Source organism: Cydia strobilella, chromosome 14, assembly GCF_947568885.1.
Source record: "Cydia strobilella chromosome 14, ilCydStro3.1, whole genome shotgun sequence".
NCBI classification, from domain to species: domain Eukaryota; kingdom Metazoa; phylum Arthropoda; class Insecta; order Lepidoptera; family Tortricidae; genus Cydia; species Cydia strobilella.
In genome coordinates, this window is record NC_086054.1 from 12638873 (window position 1) to 12659910 (window position 21038).

General features: G+C 36.5%; 3 protein-coding genes across 3 annotated transcripts in view; 2 read left to right on the plus strand and 1 right to left on the minus strand.

The window, feature by feature from the left end:
- The first annotated feature begins 3614 nt into the window (after positions 1–3614).
- LOC134747273 (uncharacterized) lies at positions 3615–8692 on the plus strand. Its single transcript, XM_063681893.1, has 4 exons — positions 3615–3811; positions 3915–4091; positions 4785–5138; positions 5364–8692. Exons 3-4 carry the CDS (start codon positions 4795–4797, stop codon positions 5986–5988), a joined length of 969 nt encoding a protein of 322 aa, XP_063537963.1. The 5' UTR covers positions 3615–3811; positions 3915–4091; positions 4785–4794; the 3' UTR covers positions 5989–8692.
- A 2650-nt stretch (positions 8693–11342) lies between these two features.
- LOC134747225 (uncharacterized) lies at positions 11343–13379 on the minus strand. Its single transcript, XM_063681828.1, has one exon. The coding sequence runs from the start codon at positions 13264–13266 to the stop codon at positions 12577–12579; it is 690 nt and encodes a 229-aa protein (XP_063537898.1). The 5' UTR covers positions 13267–13379; the 3' UTR covers positions 11343–12576.
- A 427-nt stretch (positions 13380–13806) lies between these two features.
- Positions 13807–21038, plus strand: part of LOC134747253 (N-alpha-acetyltransferase 15, NatA auxiliary subunit) — a 118585-nt gene continuing 111353 nt past the window's right edge. The window contains exons 1-4 of the mRNA XM_063681861.1: positions 13807–14017; positions 14292–14376; positions 14558–14820; positions 16083–16390. Of these exons, the coding sequence (XP_063537931.1) occupies positions 13961–14017; positions 14292–14376; positions 14558–14820; positions 16083–16390 (713 nt within the window). The 5' untranslated portion in view covers positions 13807–13960. The remainder of the gene's footprint in view (positions 14018–14291; positions 14377–14557; positions 14821–16082; positions 16391–21038) is intronic.

Consider the following 21038-nt stretch of genomic DNA (forward strand, 5'->3'; position numbering starts at 1 on the left):
AAGAGAATAGGCAAAAAATGCCTCCTTCGCCTTCGCCTTTGTACTTCCATTACTGTAATTTATTTTTGTAAACCTGTGTTGTGTACAATAAAGTGATTACTACTACTACTGCTACTACTAAAAATGACCATTCCCCCCCCCCCTTTATCTCTGAAACTACTGGATCTAAAATTTAATAAAAAATATACAAAATAGATCTTTACCTATAAATTACAGGAAAACCTATTAGAAATTGCAGTCAAGCGTGAGTCGGACTTAATTACTTAGGTTTTGATCCGACCCCTACGGGTTTTTTAAAGACATTTAAGTCACGTGGAACCCTTGGAACGCAAGTCCGACTCGCACTTGGCCGGTTTTTGCCAGAGGGCAACCTTACTTACCGGCAGGAACACAACACAATGAGTAGGGTCTAGTGATATTTGGCTGCAGTTTTCTGTAAGGTGGAGGTACTTCCCCAGTTGGGCTCTGCTCTAGATCTGGAATGACATCCGCTATCCTGTGCCCTACCACACAAAGCGAGATGTCATTCACAGTGCCCAATAGCCCATACCTAAGCTCTCCTTCGGACGTAGTCTAAGGACATACCCAGGTCCTTGATTTATAGAGGGAACAAATTTGGGAATGAAAAAAAAAAAGGATAGATTTAAAAGCAGATTTGTTTAAAAATAAAGGTACCCAAATTACTAATTCCACGCAGACGAAGTCGCGGGCAAAAGCTAGTTATTAATAAAATTAAAAACATCAGTTATTTCAACGAGAGTTTTAAGAGAGATAGGTAACTATTTTACTTTAATTTTTATTCAGGTATTGGCTGTTGCATTTATAAATATTGCTATGTAATTTTCATGTCACTGTAAATGTTGTATAGAGTGTATAGACTTGTAAAAGACCCCTTGAGGTCTATTCTTGCAGAATAAATTTTGAATTTCGAATTTTTCAGCCCTGTTGGAGGCATTTTCTCGCCAAGCACCAGGGCGAATACCCAGTCCTTGGGCATTATTCATCAATTTGTTTATACTAGATTCGCACGACGGAATCCATCTTTTTTGAATGATAGTGATAGGTGGAGCGGCAATTCTTGCATTCAACTGACTGTTAGCCTCTGTTTACATCTATTCCAGAATTAAAAATCAAATTCATGTTGTGGAGTATTACAGGAGTAGAAATTAAAAACACATATGGACACATACAAGAGAGGAAATCAAATTGCTTTCAATGATGCAAGAATATCACGTTAGGTTTACACTGAAGTTCCGTTTTTTTTTTTGCCTCATTTTTATTGTATGGAATGTACAAGAAAGTTGTATAATGTAAATGGGGCTTTAATAGTCAAGTTTATTTATAGCCGGTCAAACAACTTTGTCAGTAGAAAAAGGCGCGAAATTCAAATTTGCGAATTACACTTTACACACACATTACATTTTGCGCCTACATTTTGTAAATTTGCCGCCTTTTTCTATTGACGTAAATGGCTTGACAGACTATATATGCCATTAATTCCTGTGTTGTGTTGTAAGTAAATCAGAATGTGAAAATATTGTAAAAATATAAAGAAATTTCATCTCAAACACACCTACTTTGTCAGTCGAAAAAGGCGCGAAATTCAAATTTTGTAGGGGGGGGGCCTTTATCTCTGAAACTACTGGATCTAAAATTTAATAAAAAATATACAAAATAGATCTTTACCTATAAATTACAGGAAAACCTATTAGAAATTGCAGTCAAGCGTGAGTCGGACTTAATTACTTAGGTTTTGATCCGACCCCTACGGGTTTTTTAAAGACATTTAAGTCACGTGGAACCCTTGGAACGCAAGTCCGACTCGCACTTGGCCGGTTTTTGCCAGAGGGCAACCTTACTTACCGGCAGGAACACAACACAATGAGTAGGGTCTAGTGATATTTGGCTGCAGTTTTCTGTAAGGTGGAGGTACTTCCCCAGTTGGGCTCTGCTCTAGATCTGGAATGACATCCGCTATCCTGTGCCCTACCACACAAAGCGAGATGTCATTCACAGTGCCCAATAGCCCATACCTAAGCTCTCCTTCGGACGTAGTCTAAGGACATACCCAGGTCCTTGATTTATAGAGGGAACAAATTTGGGAATGAAAAAAAAAAAGGATAGATTTAAAAGCAGATTTGTTTAAAAATAAAGGTACCCAAATTACTAATTCCACGCAGACGAAGTCGCGGGCAAAAGCTAGTTATTAATAAAATTAAAAACATCAGTTATTTCAACGAGAGTTTTAAGAGAGATAGGTAACTATTTTACTTTAATTTTTATTCAGGTATTGGCTGTTGCATTTATAAATATTGCTATGTAATTTTCATGTCACTGTAAATGTTGTATAGAGTGTATAGACTTGTAAAAGACCCCTTGAGGTCTATTCTTGCAGAATAAATTTTGAATTTCGAATTTTTCAGCCCTGTTGGAGGCATTTTCTCGCCAAGCACCAGGGCGAATACCCAGTCCTTGGGCATTATTCATCAATTTGTTTATACTAGATTCGCACGACGGAATCCATCTTTTTTGAATGATAGTGATAGGTGGAGCGGCAATTCTTGCATTCAACTGACTGTTAGCCTCTGTTTACATCTATTCCAGAATTAAAAATCAAATTCATGTTGTGGAGTATTACAGGAGTAGAAATTAAAAACACATATGGACACATACAAGAGAGGAAATCAAATTGCTTTCAATGATGCAAGTATATCACGTTAGGTTTACACTGAAGTTCCGTTTTTTTTTTTGCCTCATTTTTATTGTATGGAATGTACAAGAAAGTTGTATAATGTAAATGGGGCTTTAATAGTCAAGTTTATTTATAGCCGGTCAAACAACTTTGTCAGTAGAAAAAGGCGCGAAATTCAAATTTGCGAATTACACTTTACACACACATTACATTTTGCGCCTACATTTTGTAAATTTGCCGCCTTTTTCTATTGACGTAAATGGCTTGACAGACTATATATGCCATTAATTCCTGTGTTGTGTTGTAAGTAAATCAGAATGTGAAAATATTGTAAAAATATAAAGAAATTTCATCTCAAACACACCTACTTTGTCAGTCGAAAAAGGCGCGAAATTCAAATTTTGTAGGGAAGTCAACAATTCGCACATACATTTTTTAAATTTGCTGCCTTTTTCTACTGAAAAAGTGGGTGTGCCAGAGTATAAATCTAAAAATTTATTATAGCTAGTCAAGCAAATCTTGTCAGTAGAAAAAGGCGGCAAATTAAAAAAATGTAGGCGCGAAGGGATATCGTCCCATAGAAAATTTTAAATTGGCGCCTGTTTCTACTGACAAGACTTGCTTGACCAACTATAATTTCTATAATAGTAGTTTTTTACGGAAGCTGGTATCATTATTGAAGCCATAGACTATGATTACGTATAGATGTTGGGTGTTTTAATGACATAGTCACTAAAATAAAAATATATTTTATATAGTTTACAAAGGCGTCATTAAATTACAAATAAGCTCTACCATGACATTCATATTGACCTTTAAGTTACTATTCTGTATTTATTTGAATTGTTTACTTGTAAATAAATAGAAATGCATGACGGTTGTAGTATAAGGTATCTAATAACGAATCCGTTCCTTTATGTTATGACATAAAAGTTTTCTCTATGGTTTCGGTTTTGTGGAAGACGCTAAACATTTTTTTGTTTTCGTAAAACTATTATTTGTACATTGTGACTTAATCAGCGAATGTTAATATTTAAAAGTGCTTACATAAGATGTATTCGACAACATCTGAAGACTTGAGCCGGGATCAATTGGCTCAGCAAGTTACGAAATATCTAAGTAGGTTATGTTATGTTACAAAAAGTTTGTTACAATTGTTACATGAATTCAACTGTTTTAGTTTGCAATGACAACTAATTGACACTGGTTTATTTTGTTTCAGAGAAAATAGCGGAGAATCATCAAACTGTAACTCTATTACACAAGGAATTGGTAGAAATCGACCTGTCCTTTACTGCTTACATTGAGGAAAGTAAAAATCGCATTCAAAACCATCGTTTGAACCTTGCACGTCAAGCTAAAAGTTCCCAAGACGTAGTCGAAATACTCTCTGAGAAATGTATGTAGTACTTGAATTACTTTTATGAATATTAAGACACATTGTCTTTCATCCCTAAATAGTATGAACATGTGCATATAAATGTGTTGTTCAATCAATCTTATAAGATACCCATTAATTTTACTAAGGGCCACTTGTACCATTCACTAACCCAGGGTAAACCAGTTAAACCTGGAGTTAACTTGGTTACCAGTACAATTTGACACTTTGTTAAGGGTTTAACCGGTTAACCCCGGGTTAGTGGGATGGTGCAAGTGGCGCTAAGAGATGTGTGCTTATAGCCTAGACTGATAATGAAAGTATTATTTTGTCTAGTTTCATGCAGCGTTGGTATGTGGATTAAATAAATAAATAAAAATAAAAAAGCCTTTTATTTCTGGGTTGAAACAATCTAAATTTTTCTAAATGTCTAATATCTAATGATCACTCCAGAACCCTCCTAAGAGGTATAGGCCTCTTCCAGAATCTGCCAATTTCTTCGGTCTTGGGCCTCCCATATCCAGTTGGCCCCCACTGTTTTAATTATGTTGTCCGACCATCGTGCCAATGGCCGTCTTCTCTTCCTCTTTCCGTCTGGACCTTTCCAGGCCGTTGTGTGAAAAGTCCACCTCTATGTGGATTAATGAGTTAATATGAGAAAAACCATTTTATATTTTTGGTTTGTCATTGACAATTGTAATTTTTCCTTCACAGAATTCAAACCATGTCAAAATCTCCAGCTACTCCTCGCAAACAAAACAATATTCCCAAATACAAACTAAAAACATACAAAGAAGACAATAACAATGCCACCAATAAGTTTACCGAGCGCCAGCAAGCACGCACATTCATATCTTGGTACAAACGCATGATTGAACATGAGAGGCAGAACTTCGGCTTGTATCTATCAGATGACGCCATCCTTGAGTGGTTCGGCAGAACCATTAAAACTAGAAAGAAAGTTCAATCATTCATGAGATATGACATGCAGTGCTCCCGCCATGATTTTACAACTGTTGAGAGCATTAATAAAGTCCAATTAAGGCATGAAAGAATTATCAATAAGAGGTCTGTATAGAAATGAAGTTTTTTTTAAATAAATTTCTTGCTTTCTATGTAACTTCAAGTTTTCTTTAAATTACTCCTATTCCATACTTAATTCCTTACACCATCACAATTATAAACTATTTAAAATTGCTAGCGGCATTACTTGTATTTTTTTTAAAGCTGATATTAGAAACTTAGCAGGATAGTTAATTTCTTATTCTAATAAGAATCTTATTTACCTTTCAGAAAGGATGATACAGTTTTAGCTAGTCCTCTGCATTCACCTGAGCTAATAAGTTCCAAGTCATCAGCTAAGAAAAGGTTGCTCAGATCTAACTGTAACAGCCCTGAATGGGCAGAGGGTTGCCACCCTGATGATAAAAGCACAGAAAGAAAAAGGCTAAAGAGCAGACATATTGAATCTCTGCATGAATACCAACAAAAATGCTTAAAACGTGGTCACCCAGACTGTGATGTCAGTAGCAAGGGTGATGGTATTGTAGAAAGAAGGATGAAACAAAAGTGTATTGCTGTCACACCACCTAACCATGAGCTTGGACAAGGGGATTGCTTGCCCTCTACAAGCGCCAACACAGCATCTCATGAGGCACTTAATGCTCAGCTGCCAAAGCATGCGGTAGAGTGTAATGGGTACATAGAATTCACTAGAACTAGAAACAATCGCAGTACAGACTGCATGAAATGGGAAAGGAAATGTAAAGTACAAATTAGTTACTCGGAAGACCCATTGAATGTTGGGGAGTACATCATTTGGTCTTTACATTATATTGACGAAACCAAGTGTAGGAGAAATCTGATGGCTGCCTTTGAAGCAGCAGCCCAGGAGGAAGAATCAAATAAGATCAAGTGATTTTTGGTATTACATTTGTGTTTTAGCATTTTTATTTTATAAAGCTATATTATAAATGATGCTATATTTGTCACAAAATGCATGCTGATATGGCCGGTTAATTTGAGTTTTGCAATTACACATAATGCACATTTTCATATACATTTGCTAACCTTGTGATATGATGGTTATATTTTTATTTGTTACAACATTTTATTATTTTATGTGTTGTGTTCCTGATATAAGAATATCTTTACCTTTTGACAGAGCCTTAGGGTGTATGAACTTGATGTTATGATAGTATGTTTGTCTTCCAAACTTGCTTCTAAAAAAGTAAAATATTGTTAGTGGTACCTTTACTATAATTATTACTTTTAAGTTGACATTAAGAGAATATGTTATGAAATATGAATATTGTGATGATAAGGTGTAGATATTTCTTGTATTGATTTTCTGTTCAGCAGATAGTTTTCGCATATACTTATTAATAGAAAAAATGTTAATTCACAATGTAATAACAGTTTGTACTTCATGTAATTAGGGTTCCGTACCAAAAGGGTACAAAAGGAACCCTAATTTTTTATTGTCTTAAACAATTTTACCTGTAGTAAAATGTAAGATCTCTGTATGTATTTTAGTTATCTTTTGTAGCCATATGTCTGACTGATTATCAAGTAACTTGTATTTTTATAACTCATGAAGTGCCTCGAATTGTTTCTCTTGTAAGTCCAGTTTCTTTTCGATCTCTTTATATGACAGTGGTGGACTGGTCAAACTAAGCTGTATCATTTATACTCTTAATACCTTGTGACTAAAGTCGATATTCCTTTGCCAGTACCAATATACTGTTAGTTTTACCTCCACCGTTATCTGACCCCTAGTACATGTTTTGTAAAAATATCATTAACCTCGCATCTATTCATTTGATACTTGATAGAAAAAACTGCTGCTTACCTGTCCAGAATGTTTATGTTTCCAAGCCTGACCTAATTTTTTATGCATTATGGGATTGGTCCATAGTCTTTCAGTCAGTATGACCAGGGGGGCTAACTAAGATAACAATCGTTGATAGAAAACCTTAATCGAAACATAAGTAATGTATGAAACGTGACTTTTTGGAGCCTCTGTCATCCCGATATTTTTTTTTGTTTGGCTTTTGTCGATGTACGATTTGGCTAGGAAAGTCTGGAGGAAATACCATGTATCTAAATTCTAAAACAAACGCCTATGTGCTAGGGGGTCCTTTGACCCTTCTGTCACTATACCACCGATTTGTTTTTTTATTCCTAAAGGATAGTATGTTTAGTTTTAGTTATGTATAGGTTATATCTACTCATTATGTATAGAAAGGTGAAATAATGTTTAATTCTTAAAAAAATAATGCAATAGGTAATTATGTCAGCCTAATATGGCAATGGAAACCGAAGCCAAATCAAAATTTTATAAAAATTGACAATTAAATATCATCAGCAACTCTGTTTGGCTGGCCAAACATAGAAACACAACTGCCTGGTATATTATCTAATTATAATAGTTTTTACAGCTTTCACAAAGCTTGCCCGCTCAAAATGTTCTGCAAAAGAGAATGCTAACCTAATCCCAAATATCGTATAAATGGGGATGGCAACTGTCAAAGGTTTTTATAGATGGCGCCGGCATAGGTTATACCTGTCTCTTCTCTAGTTTTCTGAGATTTGGCCAGGCCATTAAAATGAATTTAACACTATGTGTAGGATTGGCAGGTAAATCCAATGCTGGCGCCATCTGTAAAATCTTCGACCCGCCAACCCCATTCAGATTCATGATTGTGTTGAAACGTTTTCTTTAACATGTTCAGTGCCAGCGCGAGCTACGCGCTTCGAGCGTAGCCAATAACATGGGAAAAATGTATGTAGCGAAAAACGGCTAAGACCAGAGAATCCGCCTGGCGGGTCGCTGGCAGGTCGCTGGCAGTGAATGTGTTGAGATTTAAGGCCTGCGCAAACCGGCGGAGCAACAACTAACAATCCTCCGTGATGCTCCGGGGTCGGTCTCAGGCTATTCAAAAGTATACCTTAAGGTAATTGAAATAGGGAAGAATTTACATTGATAAATTAAAGTGATCAACACTGCGTTCTGCCGGTTTGCGCAGGCCTTTATGATCTTTCTGGGTACCGCTAAGTTATCTACAGATCATATGAGCACTTCTACTAATAACTATATTAAAAAGTAAAAACAATAGTTATTGTATGGCTGTCTATTTTACTAGCGCTCTCTAGCGAAAGATGGCTGTACTAAAAATTGTACCTATATTTTAAACTTGAATGCTATGCGTCAGCGTCATTATATACGAGATCACGAGCGCAACCGTGCTAATACAAACCTTAATTGAAAGTGAAGGTTTGACATCGTGCGCTATTAGTTCTTGGCGCTGTGCGAACAACTACTTATTGGCGTTAAAAAGTATACTCCAGTTGATGTTTAGTTTCGGTTTAAAATTAATTCAGAATTATTTTAAAATAGTATAGTTTTACATTATGACGTATTTAATAATTATAAAATAATTACTCAATTATTTATAGAATTTCAGTAACTGAAAATGATTTTATTGACATGCATTGTTAATGAATATTGAGATTTAGCCTGTATCTTTTAAGTTGTTAGTTCATTACTTGAAGTAATGAGAGAACGGATTTTTGTTTCATTATGCTAAAGTGTATAAGCTCAATAAACCTGTTAAAATAAATCTGGTTTTATTTATTTAACACAAAAGCTGTCACTCGGACGTCACCGAAGTGTCAAAACTGAAATTGAACTTTATGCATATGCACGTAGGTCTATGTTGCTCTGTGGTCTTTGACCGATTAATCCGTCTTTGGCGTTGGACCTGCGGTGCCGATATATCCGACATGGGCGTCCAAAAGGTTAACATAGATACAAGCGCAGCGTTTAATTTTACAATGACTATTTCGAGCATAGTGAGAGATTCGAAGAAGCACTAAGTGGGCACATCAGGCCCATGACATTTTACATCCATGTATGAGACGTCAGTTCTTTACAGGGATCATCAATTCATCATCATCCTTTTAGCGTTGTCGCAGTATTTTGTAACGGCTCATCTGGGGTCCGCTCGGTCACCCAATCTCAAGAATTGACATAGGTACAGGTACTAGTTTTACGAAAGCGACTGTTATTTGACCTTCTAATCCAGAGGGGAAACGAGACTTCATTGGGATTAGTCCAGTTTCCTCACTACATTACAGGGATATATATAGGCTTGTTATCAATGAAACTTTCAGTATAAATATATATTTCAATTCTCTTCTTTATTCAATATACTATACATGGGTTTATACAACACAATCGCTATAGTAATGTATTAAAAAAAGAACGTCAAATACTAATTATACAACTCACTAGGTATGCTGTTTTCAAATATAAACTAAACTTGGAAGTAGTTATTATGCACTCCAAATTTAATGTTTTCGAGTATTGACTGTGTACGTATCCCCCAAACGGAGTAGCCATTAACAGGCGTTTCCCTAGCTCTGTTTGGTTATATCCTCCAAGTATGCCCCTATAGTTGACAATGTTAACTTCTTAGGGCCAGTTGCACCAAACCGTCTGTCACCGTTTTACCGTTCGCAAAATTTTATTGTATAGAAAGTTTCATAGTTCTGGTGGAACTGGCCCTTAGTCTCTCATCATTTTATCAATTATAATAATATCAATTTGATTTTTCTCCGTCTAGAGCTAGAGTAATAGTCAAAATAATAAATTATACCGTACATTTAGTGGCGTAACGTAACCGTATCAATTGGATAATTCATCTTATGCCCTCCCTTTTTTCTGTGGAAAATATTAAGACTTCCCTACCATATAGTTTCCCCACAGTCCTACAATAACCTCAGTCGAGGCAAGAGTCTCAAGCCATTTTAGGTCACAACCAAATAAATTTAGGCTACATTGGTGGCAAGGCAAACAAGCGCAAGGTCCGCCCTGATATTTGATAAATAAACATTCTTGAAAACAACACTGATAATAATAACTTGAGCAAAGAGTACACAAATCAGATCTAAAACTACTCAAATTGTGGCACCGCGATGGCTTATAATTTATAATACTTAATTCAGGCAAAACATTGCCACATGATAACAGCGAGTAAACAAACTGGTTTCTTATCTCACTACTGTCCTGGATGTTTGCATTAATTTGTAGCAATGTATGAACATATGCTCCATTTATAAACCTTTTATATATCAAATAACTTAGCATTTCGCTTATTTCATTTCCTTCTTAAACAAACGAAATTCATTCTAATTTACTATACAACAAAGTTCAAATTAAAAATAGGAAATATTTGTATGTGTGTTGACGACGATATTCATATTGGTTACGCGAACGCAGACAAATCAAGCGAATTCAGATTGTATCGCAAACTTCGAAGTTATTGGATAGCCATCTCTATCATTCTAATAACAGCATTCACCCAATAGCCTAGTAAATTTTAGATCAATAGTTGTTACACCTCTGCGGGTGCTGCCTCTGCATGCGTCCCATCACGGGCAAGGGCAGCATCCACTCGGTGTACTGCTTACATCTCATTAAAGTGTCAAAAGACGTAGACAAGGGGTGAGTGCTCAAACCCGATAACTCGAGCGAAAGGTTTTGTGAAATTAGAACTATATGTAACATACGTAGAGTTCTTATTTGAATGAAAAACTATCTCGACAGCGGGTTTGACCGCTCAGCCCTCGCGTTTATGTGTTGGCTTTAGCTCAGCGCCCGCTTTCCAAATGTCTGGAACACTATACTATTGTTCCGTGATGGGTAAAGTCAAGAGTAATAGAGATGAACATACATATACAATCTTAGAATTTCGAAGTTTTAATTTAAGTACCTCCCATGGTAACTTGAACTTTAAGTCTGTCTATTTTCACTAAATTGAAATAACTTTACAATTGACTATTTGTATAGCTTGTTATATCGTTATTGATACATTGACTTGGCATTCTTGTTGACACATTATACAGGTGACGATGCAAATGGAAACATGACATGAGTTAGGAAATTCTTCACTTAGTTATTTTTTATCCACATTTTTTGTAAGAAAGGTGTGCACAGTGCATTCTCATTCATATATTGTTCCTTGTTTTTACAGTTTCATTCTCCTATTTCATGATCCATTTGGTTTATTAACCCTGTATAAGGCGAATATACCCACATATATAAAAAACCAATTGATTTTATTGTAATGATGTGATATATTTTTAGAATCCCCTCAAAAAGCCCTTTCATATGATACCACACACGATAGGTTTTGAAAAAAAAAATTTTTTTTTCCATACAAAAAAAAAATATTTACCACAGCCCCCCCCCCCGCCCCGAAAATTTTTTTTAGGAACTGCGCGTCAAAAATTTTGTTTTGATCTCTAGTATGCGTGTGCCAAACGGCTAACCTGTACATCGATTTGCGGTTTTTCTTTGTAATGGGGGTCGAGCAGCTTCAGCTTGAGATTAATTTCAAAAGGTATTAACTGCTATACAGATTCATTGTATATTCGACTTTCTTTGACACATATGATATGAACACAAGATTGGTTTCCTGTTCATGTTAATGCCTCCATGTTCAATTTTCTCCTTGCACTATCCCACAACCATATACAAAATCATCAGAAAATAATAGTTTAATAACATATTGTTGACTTCACTATTGAATACAACAGTATATTTAAATATAAAAAAAATATTTCCTTATTTCTTTTTGATGTTTGTACCTATGCATAGTTAAAGCTAATATCAGGTCAGGTGTACTTTTCGGCTAAGATTTGTGTAGTGAAAAAAGATTACCAGATATTAGCATAACTATAAAATTACTTTTAATCAAAGTTAGTTTAGGGTATATGGTACCTTATTCAAAATAATAACAGGTACAATTTTGCAATATTTTGGGTAACAAAAAAAATACTTGTTTACCCAATGTGATTTGAAATGATTGCATGAATTCTTTATAAAAAAAACCATTTCATAATAGTTATTACACTTGTGTGTATTATGGCCTGCGTTGGCAGCATGGTTGCATTTTTATCGCCTGTCACTATGCCTGTCACTTTCACACTTCCATACTTGTTAGAACGTGACAGGCATGGTAACAGACGATAAAAATGCGACCTTGCTCAGTCCCCTGGTTTACTAACCAGATACATAAGCCTAGCTCTTTCCCTCATGTGTAGGCCAGCATTTAACAAAATTAATACATATTATATAAAACATGGAAACTTACCAATTACTCGGCAACAATAACCCTTCTAAATGGTAATTACTTCATATGATTAACAATAGATAACTAAATATAGAAAAATGAGTAGTAAATGCATAAATTAACTATTGTAATATCATATATGATAAAATGTCATGTATATAATTGCACTGGGAGTGTAGTTTTGTTCATACAAATAGTATAAGTAGCTAAAAATATCATAAATCATACTAATTACGGTATAAAATTAATTTGTGAGAACAATTTTATCGGAATTTAACACAATTTGGCTATGTTTTTCCTTATCAGTCAAGATGTAACAATCATCATTATTGCCCTGTCAATTAATCCTTACAATAAAACAAACTTATTTACATCTGTGGATCAAAACCTTGATCATCATTTAGCACATTTGTGTCATCAATGTCTTCCTTGGCATCATTGTCAAGGATAGGCTCATTAAGCGGTTCGTGAGCATTCAAAGCAGGGCTTAACTTAGGAGGCTGGGCGGCAGGAGTAACTTTAGATGACACTATGTTTGCTGCTGGCTTTGTAGCCATAGAAGCTAAAGTTGCCTTTAAATTTTCTACCTGCTTCTCCAAATCTTCTATCTTCTTTTTTCTATCAGCTAATTGATCCGTTAAAGTGACTTTTTCTAATCTCAAAGTCTGGATCACACCTTCTTTGCTCAGCTGCAGATTTTTTAAAGACTCCCGCTCCGCGACACATAGCTGCTCGTCCATTTTCGTTCTATTAACTTTAAGTTCAGTTTCTGTTAATCTATGTTTATAGTCTTTAATGTCGTCAATCAGCTTCCCTTTTTCTTTGTCGAGATCATCGAGTTTTGAAACGTAACCGTCTTTTTGTTCAAGAAGCCGCAGGGACTCTTCCATACATGAGGTCTGTTGTTTAGAGCATTCTTGAAGTTGTACGCTCATTTCAGCTACTCTGTTTCGCAACACGGTGAGCATACTTCCACTATTTAATAGTGAAAGGACCAGCAGAATGCACACGGCGAACATCAAATACATGGGCCAGCGACGCATGTTTTCTATACCCATATTATTTCACCTATCTTAAAAGTAACTATCACACTTATCTCCACTCAGCCACTCACAGTATCTTAAATAAAAATATTAAATATTCAATTTATTTATATACCATCAAAAATAAAAACGCAAGATTAGCCAATGACAATGATTGACGATTGACATTGGCCTGACTTTGACTTTACGTTATGCTTGTTGATAAAGGTTGTTATATTAAATTTAAACTTGATTTAAACAATAACCCACTAGACTGAATATTTATAACCAGTGTGTGAACGCCATACGATAAATAAATAATTAGACTTAGAACATTCATTTCATAAATGTATTAATTTTTTAAACATAAAAATCTTATATTTGATAACAACCTTACCTTGCTCAAATATGCTAAAAAACCTAGTAAGTGCTAGTAAGCAATTGAAATGCTTCTTCTTCGTAACGTTCTCTGTAAACGCAATTCTTCGTAATCATAGACAAAAATCATTTACTTTTAAATAAAGATGTTTATTGATGGTACGTCTGTCATTATTACATTTGAAATTGATGCTGGTATCACCTAATTTGGTCACGTGACCCACTTATCATCTTTCCGAAAGCCCATAGACAATCCTTCATCGACTTCTTTGGTTTATAGCCACGAGGTTTTTAGCTATATTTCAATTTATTAGTGAAATAATAAAAATACGCTTCGTTTTCTTTGAACAAAATGCCACCCAGTAATCCTTTGCCGCCCAAAGAAAATGCGCTATTCAAAAGAATTTTGGTAAGTGCAATTGTAAACATATATTTTGGTTCAGTATAGCTTGTCATCCTCGGCGATTATATTGAATTATAAAATAAAGCATATCTTTTGAATGACAACTCACGGCTCATGCAATTGTATGACACTATTATTTACTAAGGCTACCATCTGTTCCTATAAAAAATGTTTAGTATCATTATTTATATCATATATAACTGGCCTTGCATCTTCGGTGTGCCTGTATCTAATAATAAATAAGGTTAAATAATATCTAATTAAAGCTAATTTTTTCCAGCGTTGCTATGAACATAAACAATATAAAAATGGTTTGAAATTTGCCAAGCAAATCCTCTCCAATCCAAAATTCGCAGAACATGGAGGTGAGTGTTTTTTTACTAATAATTTATGTGTAAATAAGTGTTCCTAATGGTGTTTAAATATTGTTTTCTGTTATAAATAAAAAATCTGACTAACTTTCCATATTTTTGGTGGATATCTATTTTAGTCTAGTAGTAGTAGTAGTAGGGGATTTTAGTGATTCATGTTTGTTTTTTTTTTCAGAGACCCTGGCAATGAAAGGATTGACTCTAAACTGCCTGGGACGCAAAGAAGAAGCGTACGAATATGTGCGCCGAGGCCTTCGCAATGATCTCAAGTCCCCAGTGTGTTGGCATGTCTACGGCCTCCTGCAGCGGTCTGATAAGAAATATGATGAGGCAATCAAATGTTACCGGAATGCTCTTAAATGGGAAAAGGAGAATATACAGATTCTTCGGGATTTATCCCTTCTCCAGATCCAGATGAGAGATTTAGAAGGATACAAGGTATTATTATTTTGTTATCTACTCATAATAACGAATGCAATGCTATCTGAAAGTGTGAGTTGAGATAATATTTGTTACTAGAACAATTCATGCAACATGACAGTGAACTCAGTTGCATAGTAGAATTTATTTATCTCCTACTTATTGATTCATGTGAGACAAGGCTTTAAAACATAGTTGTTTTGTTATCCGAGTTAAAAGACACATTAATGTGGCTTAGCCATTGTGTATCGGAAGCCTAACTATAGCGTCTGAGATGTGTGACAATTTTTATGGATCATTAGCCTCTTCATGGGGTACTCATCAATTTTGCTATGTTTTTTCTGCTTTGCTATCGTGGTTTGCCACACTGGTCATTATACTTTGTATATGAATTGACTCATTTCAGCCCAAAGTACTTGTTAGGGTTCCGTACCCAAAGGGTAAAAATGGGACCCTATTACTAAGACTCTGCTGTCCTTAAATCATTTTACGGTTTAGACTCACTTGTTTTAGTCACTCGCGCGACATGTTTCGGAGAGCCTATGTCGCGCGAGTGACTAAAACAAGTGAGTCTAAACCGTAAAATGATTTAATGTTAGTATGTCTCACAACAGTTTAAACTCCGCTGTCCGTCTGTCTGTCTGCCACCAGGCTGTATCTCATGAACCGTGATAGGTAGACAGTTGAAATTTTCACAGATGATGTATTTCTGTTGCTGCTATAACAACAAATACTAAAAAGTACGGAACCCTCGGTGCGCGAGTCCGACTCGCACTTGGCCAGTTTATTTTTCGAATAGTTAACAGTACTTTACATACTAATTCTCTCTTAATATATTATTACTTGTGTTGGAATAATCTAGCAATCATATGATGGTTATATTATACACTAGCGTCTAGCTGTGACTTTGTCTGCATGAAATGATGATGATGATTGATAAAAACTATCCTATGTCCATTTCTGGGCGTTAAACTATCTCCATACCAAATTTTATCTCAATCGGTTCAGTGGTTTAAGCATGAAAAGATAACAGACAGACAGACAATTATTTAGGTAATATTAGTAGGTAGGTTAGTAGTTTATTTCAGTTTATTTCAATATTAGTAGGGAGTGAAAATTCATAAAATATATTTTGTTGTTGTCCTACGGCACCCCAGACGTGCAAAGGGCCTTCGGAAGCTCGTGCCACGCCTTTCTATCTTCAGCGGCCCTTCAGGCCTCGCTCCAGCTCAACTTTTGTATGCCATGCAACTTTCAAATTTTTATTTAAAAAAAATCAGGACACCCGGTACCAGCTGTTCATGCTCCGACCAACACAGAGGGCTTCCTGGATAGGCTTCGCGATGAGCTATCACCTACTCGGAGACTACGAAATGGCCAACAGCATTCTCGATGCCTTCCGTACAAACCAAATGAAAGGACCGTATGACTATGAACATTCAGAACTGCTTTTGTACCAAAACATGGTTCTTGCGGAGTCCGGACAGTTTGACAGGGCACTGTCACATTTACACAAGTTCCAGACGCAGATACTTGATAAATTATCAGTGAAAGAAACTAGTGGGGAATATTATTTGAAGTTGAAGAGGTTTGTAATTTTTTTTGTCTATCCATCTATGCCTATCCATATATACCTTATTTTAGTTCATTTTGTAGGTTGGTAGGTTTTTAAATACAGATAAAACCCTTAGACATGCAATACGTAGCACTAACAAATTAGCATAACAATGCCACTTTTGTTTAGAATGTTATTGTTAATACTTGTTAATAGAATTGATGTTATATATTGACATGTGGGTACATAGGAAGATCTGCGGGTACCCCCAGTTCGGTTCTAGCTAGCAAGCCAGCACACGTACGTAACATTCTGGCGACGGGATTTAATTCGGGAATCGCGGCTAAAAGTGCTTTAAACATAGTGTTTGAATGTTTAAAAGTGTTATTTAGTGAAATCAATAAAATGCCTCTAAAATTTAGTGAATTTCAGATGGACAAAGACAATTGGAAAAATTACGTGAATAGGTTCGGCTATTGTTTGCTCGCGAATAGTATTCAAACTGATGAGTTAAAAAAAGCGAATTTCTTTGCAGTTTGTGGTCGTGATTTATATGATCTCGTTGAATCGTTAATTTCACCGAAAAAGGTCACGGACATAACCTATACAACTGTAAAGGCCACGTTAGACGATCATTTTAATCCAAAACAAAATGAAATTGTGCAATCGTATAAGTTTCATATGAGGTGTCAATCGAGCAGTGAAAATATAAAAGAGTACGTGGCTAGTTTGCGTAAATTGGCTATAGAGTGCAATTTTACCGATTTGGATCGCACGTTGCGCGATCGGTTAGTATGTGGCATTCGTGATAAAGATGTACAGAAGCAACTATTGCAGCAGACAACATTAACTTTTGATCAAGCGGTAAAATTGGCGTTAACGGCTGAAACGGCGGACGCCGGAGTGATAGTCATGGCGACGCCAGCGACGGCAGCGACCTCTAGCGTGGCGCCTACTAGTACTACTAGTACAGGCAGTGACGAGCCAATGGAGGTTAATAGAATTAAAGCGAAACCGTTGGAACCGGGCAAAGATTGTTGGCGGTGTGGCAAAAGGCACGGAAATTTCTGTAGGTTCAGATATAGTAGGTGCTATGTGTGTAAAAGAATGGGCCATATTGCAGAAGTATGTTCGGATACACGAGACAAAAGTAAGTCAAGGGAATCAAGTCGGGTTAATGGATTGTATGAGGATGTCTTGTGTAATTTGGTGTCAAAAAAAGTGGATCCTTTTTATGCAAATGTGGAATTAAATGGTCGACTAGTCAATTTGGAAGTCGACACTGGAGCTGCATTTACCATGTTGAGAGAAAGTACAGCGAGGGAAATTTGGAATGGAAACATGCCAAGGTTGGATGAATCAAGTGTTAGGTTAACAACTTGGACTGAAAATCAGGTGGATTTGTTAGGAGAAGCGGCAGTTGAGGTAAGGTTTAAGAATATACATACAAAATTAAACTTACTGATCGCAAGAGGCAATGGGCCAAATTTGTTGGGCCGTGATTGGCTTCCAGAGTTAAAGATTGATATTCATGGAATTTATAACATGAAATTGGAGGATGGAGGTATAGATACTTTACTGGAAAAATATAAAGAAGTTTTTCAGTCTGGGTTAGGGAAGTACACCGGCCCAATAGTAACCATACCTGTGAAACCCGAAGCGAAACCAAAATTTTTGAAGTGTAGGCCGGTGGCGTTTGCAATTAAAGAGAGAGTGTTACAGGAGATTGACAGATTAGTTGCAGAAGATGTTTTGGAACCTGTCAGTCATTCTGAGTTTGCCAGTCCTATAGTACCTATCATTAAGAAGAATGGGAAAGTCAGACTTTGTGGGGATTACAGGGCCACAGTAAATATGGCTACTGAGACGGATACTTACCCTCTGCCAACTTTAAATGAAGCTTTTGCGGTTTTGCAAGGAGGAGTTATTTTCAGTAAGATAGATTTAGAGCAAGCTTACACCCAGGTGGTAGTGGATGAACCAACTTCAAAATTACTTACCTTAAATACTCCTAAAGGGTTATTCCGGTGTAAAAGGTTAGCATTTGGGGTTAAAGCCTGTCCTGGAATTTTTCAGCGCATGATGAGCAACTTATTGGCAGGTGTATCAGGAGCAGCGGTACTGCTGGATGATATTGTGGTCACCGGACACACAATAAAAGAACACAGTGACAGACTTCAACGCATCTTGCAGATCCTTAAGGAAGCCGGGTTGAGAGTCAACAAGGAGAAGTGCAAGTTTGGGAAGGCAAGCGTGGAGTTTCTAGGACATGTGATTGATGCCAATGGCCTGCATCCGTGTGGAGACAAGATCGAGGCTATAATGGAGACGCCAGCACCAAAAAATGTAAAGGAGTTACAGGCTTTTCTTGGATTACTGAATTTTTATGACAGATTTATAGCACAGAAAGCAACTGTAGCAGAACCACTGTACAAGTTATTGTTGAAAGGAGCCAAATGGGTATGGTCACCAAATTGCCAACAAGCTTTTAGTCTCTTGAAAAGAATGTTGACCACAGGGAACACATTAGTACATTATGATTTAAAGAAACCAGTGGTTATTACATGTGATGCTTCGCAGTACGGTCTCGGTGCGGTTCTGGAACATCGGATGGAGGATGGTTCTTTGAGACCAATCATGTTTGCTTCCAGGACGATGAGCTCTCATGAACGAAATTATTCGCAGATTGATAAAGAGGCTGCTGCAATTATTTTTGCAGTACAGAAATTTTACTCATATATTTTTGGCCGTAAGATAGTCATTCAGACGGACCATAAACCACTTTTGGGTATATTTGACCCAAAGAAGCCAATACCTAATGTAATATCACCCAGGATGTTAAGATGGGCCTTATTGTTAAACTCGTACGATTATGAGTTACAATATGTTGAAGGGAAAAAAATTGGGAATGCTGATGCCTTAAGTAGATGGCCTGGTCCTGAAAGCAGTGGAAAAGAAGAAGAGCTGCAAGAGGTGAATGTTTTGTTGCTCAATGAGACACCAGTTGAGTTACAGATGACGGCTAAGGATGTGGCTAAATTGAGTAGAACTGATGGTATATTAACAAAGGTGATGTTCTGGATTAGGAATGGTTGGCCAAGCAAAGTAGAAGAGAAATATAGAGATTATTATGTAAGAAGGGATGAATTAACAGAATACAATGACTGTATATTGTGGGGAGGTAGAGTAATTGTGCCTCTGAAGCTACGTGAAAGCGTTCTTAAAGAGCTCCACAGCAATCATGATGGTATAGTTATCACTAAAGCAATAGCAAGGAGTTATTTCTGGTGGCCTGGTCTCGACAGAGATATAGAGAGCTTGATACATAATTGCCAAACCTGTAAGGAAGTAAGGAATATGCCAGCCAAAGTGACTCACAGATGGATTACTCCACCAAAGGCTTGGTCTAGGCTGCATATTGATTTTGCAGGGCCTTTCATGGGCAAAATTTTCTTAATATTAATTGACTCATACTCAAAATGGCCGGAGGTAAAAATTGTTAGTGAGCAAAGTTCAAGTATGGTAATTAATAAGCTAGATGAGATATTTGCTGAACAAGGGCTGCCAGACACCATAGTGAGTGACAACGGGAAAGCGTTTGCGTCAGAACAGATATGTCAATATTTTAAACAGAATGGTATTAGACATATACTGGTACCTCCATATCATCCTGCGTCCAATGGACAGGCAGAGAGAACTGTCCAGACAATAAAATTGAAGTTAAAAAAGATGTCACATCTCCCATGGTCAACCAGACTGCAAAAGATATTGTATGGTTTGCGGACAACACCCAGTTCTGTCACTGGTAAGACACCCGCGGAACTCCTGAACAATAGACGTTTCCGAACTAAATTTGATAGGCTTCACCCCCTTTCGATTCAAGAAAAGGAGACAGAAGATATCCAGGAAAATGAAACAAAACGTGTGAGAGAATTTAGAGTGGGAGAGACAGTCTGTTTCAGGAACTATAGAACTGGGCCTAGATGGTTGGAAGGAACAATAGCCAAAAGGATTGGAGTGTTAAGATATAAAATTAAACAAGGAAATAAATTATTCATTAGACATGTCAACCAGATGCTTGGTTTTACTAGAAGTGACACAGAAGAAGAAAAACAAGCTGAAATCAAGGCAAGACCATCAAGTAATAGTAAAGAAGTTCAACAAGGGGAAGAAGAAAGAGAAGATAAGGGTTTTGGCACTATAAGAATCCCTCCACCGAGTCAGTGGGCAGAAATGATTGGTGTTAAAGGTCCAGAAGAGTGTGTAGTACTGGATTCGGATGATACAGTGCCTAGAAATGAACTTAACAGTAACAAGCGACCCCGGTCGAGTGAAAGCCCACCGTCCAACAGACCATCCTTGAAAAAGATAGCTCTCCAAGAATATGATAGTACAGACATTGAGTCTGGTAGTGGAGATGAGGAACATTATAGTGCAGATAGCCAATAGTTAGATAGTTACTCAATAATAACAAAAGACTATGAAAGCATGTTAGGGTATAAGTGAACAATATAGTTTAAGTGCATAAACAGTGTAGTGAAAAACTGACTATAGATATTGAATTCAAAATGTAGTGAAGTGTCATCTATCCAGAGGGAAAGGCATGTTATATATTGACATGTGGGTACATAGGAAGATCTGCGGGTACCCCCAGTTCGGTTCTAGCTAGCAAGCCAGCACA

What these genes read in the sequence shown, in the direction of transcription:
- LOC134747273 (XM_063681893.1), top strand. Translation starts at nt 4,795, where the DNA reads ATGTCAAAATCTCCAGCTACTCCTCGCAAACAAAACAATATTCCCAAA. An exon ending in GAAAGAATTATCAATAAGAG is followed by an intron (nt 5,139 to 5,363) that starts GTCTGTATAGAA and finishes TTTACCTTTCAG; the next exon opens with AAAGGATGATACAGTTTTAG.
- LOC134747225 (XM_063681828.1), bottom strand. Translation starts at nt 13,266, where the DNA reads ATGGGTATAGAAAACATGCGTCGCTGGCCCATGTATTTGATGTTCGCC.